This window comes from Notolepis coatsorum, assembly GCF_963971535.1.
Source record: "Notolepis coatsorum genome assembly, chromosome: 20".
Lineage (NCBI taxonomy): Eukaryota > Metazoa > Chordata > Actinopteri > Aulopiformes > Paralepididae > Notolepis > Notolepis coatsorum.
In genome coordinates this window covers 6,556,070-6,568,168 of record NC_140184.1, presented here as the reverse complement: position 1 = coordinate 6,568,168, position 12,099 = coordinate 6,556,070, and the positions used below count along the sequence as shown (strand labels likewise).

The 12,099-nt window shown below is 43.6% G+C and overlaps 1 protein-coding gene and 1 pseudogene across 2 annotated transcripts in view; both read left to right on the top strand.

Annotated features, from left to right (window-relative positions):
• e2f8 (E2F transcription factor 8) overlaps positions 1-11,462 on the top strand; it is a 41,468-nt gene extending 30,006 nt beyond the window's left edge. The window contains exons 13-15 of the mRNA XM_084337861.1: positions 3,893-4,025; positions 4,281-4,642; positions 10,321-11,462. Coding sequence (XP_084193987.1) covers positions 3,893-4,025; positions 4,281-4,642; positions 10,321-10,500 — 675 coding nt within the window. The 3' untranslated portion in view covers positions 10,501-11,462. The remainder of the gene's footprint in view (positions 1-3,892; positions 4,026-4,280; positions 4,643-10,320) is intronic.
• The window catches only part of LOC311247281 (beta-1,4-galactosyltransferase 1-like), a 489,169-nt pseudogene that overhangs the window by 58,781 nt on the left and 418,289 nt on the right, over positions 1-12,099 (top strand). The gene's annotated exons all lie outside the window — the stretch shown is intronic.

The following is a 12,099-nucleotide window of genomic DNA, read 5'->3' as shown; positions in this document are numbered from 1 at the left end:
TGCGGTTATGGACCGGTGGCTGTCCGTTTATTAAGGTCGAATGGACCATGGTTTCCACTTCCAGACATCGGATGATTGTGGATTCGGGTATCGAAACGTTTTTCTAAAGTTTTGATAGTACGGATTTGTGCGTGAATGTGGACCCGGGAACACGTTGTTTGGGACGTAAGTAAGTTATGTTATGGTTAAGCGTATGGAAGATGAACGTATGAGGGTCCGGATATCTTTTCTTCGAATGCGGGACGTTAATAATAATATAATTGTAATGCCGGGATTATGAATGCCGGGAGTGTATGTTTGCCTGGTAAACCTCGACTGTGTGTGTGCGTATTGGCTTCGGTGATTCACTACAGGGGTTTAACGGCTTAAGCTGGGTTTTGATTATCACTTAATAGATGCAGATTAGGGATGCCCCGATCGATCGGCCAGCAATCGTTATCGGCCGATAATCAGTATAAATATGAGATTGGTGAATTCCGATAATGCTTTATTTTCGCCGATCGTGAAAACCGATCGAAGACGCGCGGAGTTCTCACTCGCTGACTTCTCTCTCACACAGCTGCTGCTGCAGCACACTGCCCCTCCTCCTCCTCCCAGACTCCTCATGTCAACAAGCTCCAGTCTGCATGAGCAGCTCCGTTAGCTAGGTAGCTAACGTTAGCTCACGTTAGCTCACTGTTTAAACAAAATGACCCAGTAAACTAAATAGTTCACTTTAGTTTAATACATGATGCATTGTCTAACGGTATCTAGCTGGCTAGCTACTGATAGCTCCTGATATCAACAAGCTCCGCCAATAGTCTGCATGAGCAGCTCCGTTAGCTAGGTAGCTAACGTTAGCTCACTGTTTAAACGAAATGACCCAGTAAACTAAATAGTTCACTTTAGTTTAATACATGATGCATTGTCTAACGGTATCTAGCCGGCTAGCAGTAGCTACAGATAGCTCCTGATATCAATGTCTTATAACATAATTGACATTATTCGTTTTTGCACCTGTTGGCTGATTAGCTATCATGCTTCATAACAACACTCTTATACGTTTCAGACCCTGTTAGTTAGAGTATACACACAGACAGTGGAGCTGTTTGCAGATAGCGAGCATTTTGACTTGTTGCGTGGTGGCGATGTCTCGCAGATAATACAACTACAAGTATAATTATATAATATATATTTTATAAAGAAATTATAATAAAAACATTTTTATTTTTTATTTTATTTTTTATATAAAACCAAAAACTATCGGTATCGGCCGATATGGCTCATAGACGATCGGTGATCGGTATCGGTGGCAAAAAACGTGATCGGGGCATCCCTAATGCAGATAAAATTGTCTGTATGTGTAGTTGTGTACTACTGTTGTGAGTTTGTGTGAGTCACATTGGTCTAATTTCAGCCTCCGTTATACGTTCCGTATGACTCGTTTCATATCCGTGTCTCGAATGTGCGCGCTGTGTAGTCGGTTTACGTTGGTAACCCGGGTCGCTAAGGAATTTAACGTGTGCTTGCTTATGTAGAAACAATGCAAGATAATGAGACCTTTCATTATAACGTCTTGCAACTATGGTTATGACTAAGATATAGAGTATTTACTCCAGGAAAATCTTTATGTATGGTGATAACTAGTATATTGTTAACTTAGCTCCGCCTCCACCCTTCCACCCCACCCCGCTGATGAAATGAACATCATACCGTCATATACCGTATACCGGGGTGTGGTGTCAGCATGTTATGACGGTATGAAAAAAATTATACCGCCCAAGTCACACAGGCACACACACATCCAGACTGAGGTACACACACACACACACACAGGCACAAACACATCCAGACTGAGGTACACACACACACACACACACAGGCACAAACACATCCAGACTGAGGTACACACACACACACACACAGGCACACACACATCCAGACTGAGGTACACACACACACACAGGCACAAACACATCCAGACTGAGGTACACACACACATCCAGACTGAGGTACACACACACACACAGGCACAAACACATCCAGACTGAGGTACACACACAGCACACAGGCACAAACACATCCAGACTGAGGTACACACACACATCCAGACTGAGGTACACACACAGCACACAGGCACAAACACATCCAGACTGAGGTACACACACACATCCAGACTGAGGTACACACACACACACATCCAGACTGAGGTACACACACACACACATCCAGACTGAGGTACACACACACACACATCCAGACTGAGGTACACACACACATCCAGACTGCGGTACATGCACACACCTGGACACATTCAAACTGAAGTACACACAAAGGCACAAACACCTGGACACATTCAAACTAGTGCTGTCAGGCGATTAAAAAAAGTAATCTAATTAATTACAGGATTTGTAATTAATTAATCTAATTAATCACATTTTAATCGCATAACCATTTTAGGCCTGATATTCTATAATCATATTTCAAATGGCATGTGTCTGGATGGCAGAATTCAGTACTGTATCTACAAAACCTTCTGTTTAATCATCTTCCATTTATTCATTTGCTTAGATTTTTCAAGTCTGGTCAATTTTAGCATGGTGTTATTCACAGTCAAAGATACATTTTTTATTGCTATTCTCATTTGGTTCATTACAATTTACTCAAGCCTAGTAACAGACACAGTATTTCTGACACTGGGAATACATTCCCTGAGATCCATAGATGTCCCTAGAATCAGATACCAAGAACATGCAAATGAACCATATTAAAAAAATATATATAATTTGCTGTGTAATTAATTTATCTAATAAACGCGATAAACTGACAGCCCTAATTCAAACTGAAGTACACACAAAGGCACAAAGAGCACACATGAAGATTTCACTACAGTACTGCATGTCTGACGTAGGGCTGGGCGATTAATCAATTTTAGCGATTAATTCGAATGAATGATTTAGGACGATTTTCAAAATAAATTATATATATATATATTTAAGATTTACCTTTTATTTTACAAAGTGATGTTTGGTGAAAGTTAGATTTGCACTTTATTAATTCCAATAGGGAAATTCATTCTTGTTTGATGATCAAGAGGCACATTTTATTTGTTGTAAGTGAAGTTTGGTGAAAAAGCAAGTTATTAATGCACTATTAATCCCAATAGGGACATTCATCTTTGTTTGATCAAGAGTAATCTTTTATATATAATATATATAATTTTTTTTTAAGTGAAGATTGGTGAAAGTTAGGTTTGCACTTCAATCCCAATAGGGAAATTCATCTTGGTTTGATAATTTTTGTGTCAAATAAAAACAAAGGGCGGTCAGGTGGCGTAGCGGAGATTGCGTTCGTCACCAACGCCGGAGACGCTGGATTCGCCTGTTCGAATCCAGCTCCCGGCGTTGCTATCAGCTTGGCTGGCCGCTCACACTAATACAATTGGCAGTATTAGAGGGTGGGAAAGCTGAAGGGTGGGTCCTGGGCGTTGTGGACAGCGACCCCTACAGTTCGGTCGGGGCGCCTGCTCAGCGAGGGTAGGATCTGGTGAGAGATAGTGCGACCTCCCACACGCTACAGTCGCTACACTCTCCCCGGTGAGAACCTGCGCGGCCAGGCTGGCCTGCCCCAGGCTGCACATGTGTCGGAGGAAAGCATGTGACAGTCTCCGGTCTCTCGGACCAACAGTAGGGGAAAGTACGCAACAACCAGGAAGGGTGGGATGGGAGAAAAATCAGGAAAAAGAGGGGAAGAAAGATAATAAAAAAACAAACCAAAAAAAACAAAGCTTATTTGAATGATTTCCTTGTCGTTTCTAGTTTTTACGAGAGAAAAATCGATTAAAATCGTAAATCGGAGATTTTATTTTTAGGCCATATCGCCCAGCCCTCTGATGGTTGTTTCTCTGTTCCAGACGCTGGTCCCGGCCGGCTACCTGATCCCCATCTCCCAGCAGTCCCTCCTGGCCTACAAAGACCTTCACGCCTCCTGTGGAGACGGCAGGGCCTCAACCCCCACCTACAACATCTACCACACGCCCACCGCAGGTAAGACTAGACATAGAATAGATAAAAGTACTTTATTGATCCAGAGGGAAATTATAATTATAAAAATATGTATAATACATTATAAAAATATACAGCCAATAATATACAGTAAAATGTACAGTAAAAATGTCCAAATATATCTGACCTCCGCCAAGGCTCAAGTACTCCACACTTTACCCAGGGTTCACACAAGGTCCTTTGCTTCCTCCAGTGCCTAAAAGATGTGCTGTGTTTGTCCCCCCCCCCCCCCCCCAGGCTCCAGACCTCCGCCGGCCCAGGAGATCACCCCCACCCGCCATCCCCTCCACAGGCCCCCCCCTGGGGCCTCGCCCTTCTCCCAGCAGGGGCACCGCGTGCACAACCCCAGCCCCGCCATCGTCAACTTCACCCTGCAGAACCTGGGCCTCATCCACGGGCCCCCCGGCCCGGGCAACAACGTCGCCTACGCCGCCCACTCGCAGACTCCGGAGCGGCTCGGGGGGGTCGCCGTCCACAACGCGCTGCCCCTCCAGCTGGGCCTGCAGCCGCGCGGCATGCTCTTCATCAAGCCCATCTCCCCCGTCCAGGTCCAGCAGGCTGTCGCCGGGCATCCGCTGACCCTCATCAGTGTACAGCAGGTGAGGAGTACAGCCCCAGTGTTTAGACCCTCATCAGTGTACAGCAGGTGAGGAACACAGCCCCAGTGTTTAGACCCTCATCAGTGTACAGCAGGTGAGGAGTACAGCCCCAGTGTTTAGACCCTCATCAGTGTACAGCAGGTGAGGAGTACAGCCCCAGTGTTTAGACCCTCATCAGTGTACAGCAGGTGAGGAGTACAGCCCCAGTGTTTAGACCCTCATCAGTGTACAGCAGGTGAGGAGTACAGCCCCAGTGTTTAGACCCTCATCAGTGTCCAGCAGGTGAGGAGTACAGCCCCAGTGTTTAGACCCTCATCAGTGTCCAGCAGGTGAGGAGTACAGCCCCAGTGTTTAGACCCTCATCAGTGTACAGCAGGTGAGGAGTACAGCCCCAGTGTTTAGACCCTCATCAGTGTACAGCAGGTGAGGAGTACAGCCCCAGTGTTTAGACCCTCATCAGTGTACAGCAGGTGAGGAATACAGCCCCAGTGTTTAGACCCTCATCAGTGTACAGCAGGTGAGGAATACAGCCCCAGTGTTTAGACCCTCATCAGTGTACAGCAGGTGAGGAATACAGCCCCAGTGTTTAGACCCTCATCAGTGTACAGCAGGTGAGGAATACAGCCCCAGTGTTCAGACCCTCATCAGTGTACAGCAGGTGAGGAGTACAGCCCCAGTGTTCAGACCCTCATCAGTGTACAGCAGGTGAGGAATACAGCCCCAGTGTTTAGACCCTCATCAGTGTCCAGCAGGTGAGGAGTACAGCCCCAGTGTTTAGACCCTCATCAGTGTACAGCAGGTGAGGAATACAGCCCCAGTGTTTAGACCCTCATCAGTGTACAGCAGGTGAGGAATACAGCCCCAGTGTTCAGACCCTCATCAGTGTACAGCAGGTGAGGAATACAGCCCCAGTGTTTAGACCCTCATCAGTGTACAGCAGGTGAGGAATACAGCCCCAGTGTTCAGACCCTCATCAGTGTACAGCAGGTGAGGAATACAGCCCCAGTGTTTAGACCCTCATCAGTGTCCAGCAGGTGAGGAGTACAGCCCCAGTGTTTAGACCCTCATCAGTGTACAGCAGGTGAGGAACACAGCCCCAGTGTTTAGACCCTCATCAGTGTACAGCAGGTGAGGAACACAGCCCCAGTGTTTAGACCCTCATCAGTGTCCAGCAGGTGAGGAGTACAGCCCCAGTGTTTAGACCCTCATCAGTGTACAGCAGGTGAGGAGTACAGCCCCAGTGTTTAGACCCTCATCAGTGTACAGCAGGTGAGGAATACAGCCCCAGTGTTTAGACCCTCATCAGTGTACAGCAGGTGAGGAGTACAGCCCCAGTGTTTAGACCCTCATCAGTGTACAGCAGGTGAGGAGTACAGCCCCAGTGTTTAGACCCTCATCAGTGTACAGCAGGTGAGGAATACAGCCCCAGTGTTTAGACCCTCATCAGTGTACAGCAGGTGAGGAATACAGCCCCAGTGTTTAGACCCTCATCAGTGTACAGCAGGTGAGGAATACAGCCCCAGTGTTCAGACGGGACTAACTGAAACACAGTGTTTAGATGGGACTAACTGAAACACTGTGTTTAGATGGGACTAACTGAAACACGGTGTTTAGATGGGACTAACTGAAACACCGTGTTTAGATGGGACTAACTGAAACACTGTGTTTAGATGGGACTAACTGAAACACAGTGTTTAGATGGGACTAACTGAAACACAGTGTTCAGATGGGACTAACTGAAACACTGTGTTTAGATGGGACTAACTGAAACACAGTGTTTAGATGGGACTAACTGAAACACAGTGTTCAGACGGGACTAACTGAAACACAGTGTTTAGATGGGACTAACTAAAACAGTGTTTAGATGGGACTAACTGAAACACAGTGTTTAGATGGGACTAACTGAAACACTGTGTTTGTTCAGATGGGACTAACTGAAACACAGTGTTTAGATGGGACTAACTGAAACACTGTGTTTGTTCAGATGGGACTAACTGAAACACTGTTTAGATGGGACTAACTGAAACACGGTGTTTAGATGGGACTAACTAAAACACAGTGTTTAGATGGGACTAACTGAAACACTGTTTGTTTAGATGGGACTAACTGAAACACAGTGTTTAGATGGGACTAACTGAAACACAGTGTTTAGATGGGACTAACTGAAACACAGTGTTTAGATGGGACTAACTGAAACACAGTGTTTAGATGGGACTAACTGAAACACTGTTTGTTTAGATGGGACTAACTGAAACACAGTGTTTAGATGGGACTAACTGAAACACTGTTTGTTTAGATGGGACTAACTGAAACACAGTGTTTAGATGGGACTAACTGAAACACAGTGTTTAGATGGGACTAACTGAAACACAGTGTTTAGATGGGACTAACTGAAACACTGTTTGTTTAGATGGGACTAACTGAAACACAGTGTTTAGATGGGACTAACTGAAACACAGTGTTTAGATGGGACTAACTGAAACACAGTGTTTAGACGGGACTAACTGAAACACAGTGTTTAGATGGGACTAACTGAAACACAGTGTTTAGATGGGACTAACTGAAACACTGTGTTCAGATGGGACTAACTGAAACACAGTGTTTAGATGGGACTAACTGAAACAGTGTTTAGATGGGACTAACTGAAACACAGTGTTTAGATGGGACTAACTGAAACACAGTGTTTAGATGGGACTAACTGAAACACTGTGTTTAGATGGGACTAACTGAAACACTGTGTTTAGATGGGACTAACTGAAACACTGTGTTTAGATGGGACTAACTGAAACACAGTGTTTAGATGGGACTAACTGAAACACTGTGTTTAGATGGGACTAACTGAAACACAGTGTTTAGATGGGACTAACTGAAACACAGTGTTTAGATGGGACTAACTGAAACACTGTTTGTTTAGATGGGACTAACTGAAACACAGTGTTTAGATGGGACTAACTGAAACACAGTGTTTAGATGGGACTAACTGAAACACGTGTTTAGACGGGACTAACTGAAACACCGTGTTTAGATGGGACTAACTGAAACACCGTGTTTAGATGGGACTAACTGAAACACAGTCTTTAGATGGGACTAACTGAAACACAGTGTTTAGATGGGACTAACTGAAACACTGTGTTTAGATGGGACTAACTGAAACACTGTGTTTAGATGGGACTAACTGAAACAGGGACTAACTGAAACAGTGTTTAGATGGGACTAACTGAAACACTGTGTTTAGATGGGACTAACTGAAAGTGTTTAGATGGGACTAACTAAAACAGTGTTTAGATGGGACTAACTGAAACACAGTGTTTAGATGGGACTAACTGAAACACAGTGTTTAGATGGGACTAACTGAAACACGGTGTTTAGATGGGACTAACTGAAACACAGTGTTTAGATGGGACTAACTGAAACACTATGTTTAGATGGGACTAACGGAAACACTGTGTTTAGATGGGACTAACTGAAACACAGTGTTTAGATGGGACTAACTGAAACACTGTGTTTAGATGGGACTAACTGAAACACAGTATTTAGATGGGACTAACTGAAACACAGTGTTTAGATGGGACTAACTGAAACACCGTGTTTAGATGGGACTAACTGAAACACAGTGTTTAGATGGGACTAACTGAAACACAGTGTTTAGATGGGACTAACTGAAACACAGTGTTTAGATGGGACTAACTGAAACACAGTGTTTAGATGGGACTAACTGAAACACAGTGTTTAGATGGGACTAACTGAAACACTGTGTTTAGATGGGACTAACTGAAACACAGTATTTAGATGGGACTAACTGAAACACAGTGTTTAGATGGGACTAACTGAAACACTGTGTTTAGATGGGACTAACTGAAACACTGTTTGTTCAGATGGGACTAACTGAAACACAGTGTTTAGATGGGATTAACTGAAACACAGTGTTTAGATGGGACTAACTGAAACACTGTGTTTAGATGGGACTAACTGAAACACTGTTTGTTCAGATGGGACTAACTGAAACACAGTGTTTAGATGGGACTAACTGAAACACTGTGTTATCATGGGACTAACTGAAACACTGTGTTTAGATGGGACTAACTGAAACACTGTGTTTAGATGGGACTAACTGAAACACTGTGTTTAGATGGGACTAACTGAAACACTGTGTTTAGATGGGACTAACTGAAACACAGTGTTTAGATGGGACTAACTGAAACACCGTGTTTAGATGGGACTAACTGAAACACAGTGTTTAGATGGGACTAACTGAAACACAGTGTTTAGATGGGACTAACTGAAACACGGTGTTTAGATGGGACTAACTGAAACACAGTGTTTAGATGGGACTAACTGAAACAGTGTTTAGATGGGACTAACTGAAACACAGTGTTTAGATGGGACTAACTGAAACACAGTGTTTAGATGGGACTAACTGAAACAGTGTTTAGATGGGACTAACTGAAACACAGTGTTTAGATGGGACTAACTGAAACACTGTGTTTAGATGGGACTAACTGAAACACAGTGTTTAGATGGGACTAACTGAAACACAGTGTTTAGATGGGACTAACTGAAACACTGTGTTTAGATGGGACTAACTGATGGGACTAACTGAAACACTGTGTTTAGATGGGACTAACTGAAACACAGTGTTTAGATGGGACTAACTGAAACACAGTGTTTAGATGGGACTAACTGAAACACTGTGTTTAGATGGGACTAACTGAAACACTGTGTTATCATGGGACTAACTGAAACACCGTGTTTAGATGGGACTAACTGAAACAGTGTTTAGATGGGACTAACTAAAACAGTGTTTAGATGGGACTAACTAAAACAGTGTTTAGATGGGACTAACTGAAACACTGTGTTTAGATGGGACTAACTGAAACACAGTGTTTAGATGGGACTAACTGAAACACAGTGTTTAGATGGGACTAACTGAAACACTGTGTTTAGATGGGACTAACTGAAACACTGTGTTATGTGTTTAGATGGGATTAACTAAAACAGTGTTCCGGTCATGCATCCACTCAAACGAATAGAAAATAGCGCTGGACGGTATGGTCTAAAATGTATATCACGGTATAATTTTTAAGCATAGACGGTAACTGTATATATCACGGTATATTAATTTATCTTAAAATGTCTATATAAATGCTTCTGAAGGGGTAAAACTGGTGCCGCGGAGTCACGTTGGAACGTTAGCTTAGCGGCTAATGTTAGCCCGTTGCTGCGCTAAAGCAAGTCTCCTCTCAGCCTCCTTAGCCAAATTGAAACTATATGGCAAGGTCCGTGAGCAAGTAGAGAAAAACTCAGTACAATTAAACACTATGCACCGACCACTGCAAATGTCGAGTGAATCGTCAAGTAACGTTAACGTCATTGCTACTGCTGTGACTAGCTGCTCTAGTCTACCGGTCACAAGGTATGACGGTATAGTCAAAATCCATACCGTAGCGCAAATTCATACCGTCCACCCCTACATCAGTCTATTAATCTAAAAGTATCGATACTAATAAAATGGAGTATTGAACCGTTTTGAACAGCTAGGTATTGCAATACTTTTCTAGTATCGGTGTATCGTACAACCCTAGTGTGTGTGTGTGTGTGTGTGTGTGTGAGAGACTGTGTGTGTGTGTGTGTGTGTACTGTACACTGCTGATTGTTCTGTCCTTGTCTCCGTCCCGCAGCCCGTCATGACCACCCCTAAAGGGACGTCCCTCCCGGGTCACAGCTTCTTCCACACCCCCGTCTCCATCTCTCCCCTGGCGGCCGTGATGACGCCCAGCGCGCATCGCCACGCGAGCTCCAGCAGCACCGGCGTCTACATCCCTCAGAGGAAGCTGGACGTCAGCACCGAAGAATCCTAACAAACACGAGTTCCGTTTACAAACCCTTCCCACGTCCTTTTCCCGCACGAGATGTGTACAGTATGTCTGTACGATTGAGCGGATGTTGTTATTGTTTTTTACCCATAAGGCATTGCAAACCGGTATCTGTCCCTTCCGTGGCTATGAAAGTTTCTTGTGAACTAATAACATTTCTGTGTGTGCCAGAAACTACACCGTTCACCGCGATTTTATTGGAATACCATATCATACTATTTGGTACAATACCTAGTCAAATGAAATACAAATCCAAAGTATAACGGGATGTTATATTTATGTCGGTATTATCAATCTGGTGAAGGTTTATTTTTTATTATTTGTTTGAATGATTTCAGTTACAATTGGGTCTAGGGGGTGTAACGATTCAACCTCACAACCTTAATTCCCCCAAAAAAAAAGATGTATACACAAATGTGGCTGCAGGGGGAACTGATTCACTCCGCATGAATGGACTATAGGTAAATAAAAACAATACACACACAAAAAAAAACAGTAAAAAAAAATTAAATTTATTTCGATTAATTTCAATTATAATCTATTCTAACATATTCAAATCGATGCATCGATTCTAACACAAGTATAAAGTGAATGTTCCATGACCTGTGCCATAGAGAACAACGCGTTCACCTCAATCTTTATTACCGACGGTTGATTCATACGTGAAAAGTAGAAACTCATTGACTGAAAGATCAGGGTTTGATTGGAAAGTATTGTAGAGTTGAGTTATTTTCTGTGTGTGACCTAGAAAGATTTGTAAGTCTTTGCACGCCGTACGTCGTAACTGTTAATACGTTGTATGTGTTAACTGTGAATATGTCGAGATTAATTTGTGATGGGATGAATCCTGAGACTAATCGAGACATTTTGTTTGAATTTAATTTATAAAACATTACATTCATTTCAGATGTCATCAGAAATGTACAATTTTAAATAAAGTTTTATGGTTTTATAAGAATATGGCCTGTTTTTGTCTTTGGACCTGTGCAGTTTACTCTCCCTCCCGACTTAAAGGGGAATTCCACTCTTGTCTTTTATATTTATATAAACGTTTTTTTACTAATGGAGTAAAATGAGCCCACAGCCAGCTCTGTACATATCCTCAGGCCAGATATCTAGCCCTAAACTGGAAGTCTTTATTTGTCATGCAGCAACACACACGTGTGTGTGACACACAGGAACACACATGCATTGGGTCGCAGATGAAATGCCTCTCTGTGCACATGACCCATCCATCCTGTTGTCACGGGAGATCCAAGTGCTCCTGTCCGTCTTCGTCAGGTCAGGGACACCACAGCGTTTTCCCCTTTGTTTGTTTTTTTAGTTAGTTAGTTAGTTAGTTAGTTAGTTTTAAGGGGGAAACCCTTGTGACTCTTGTACGGGGAGAACATGAAACTCCACACAGAAAGGCCCGGAAGATACCCCACCTGGGTACCTGGCAACCTGGTCCCAAAGTGGGAATGGAACCCAGGACCTTCTTGCTGTGAGTGTTAACCACTACACCACCGTGCCGCCACGACACGATCCTGCTTTACAAAGGACTACACTGAGTGTCAACCACTACACCACCGTGCCGCCACGACA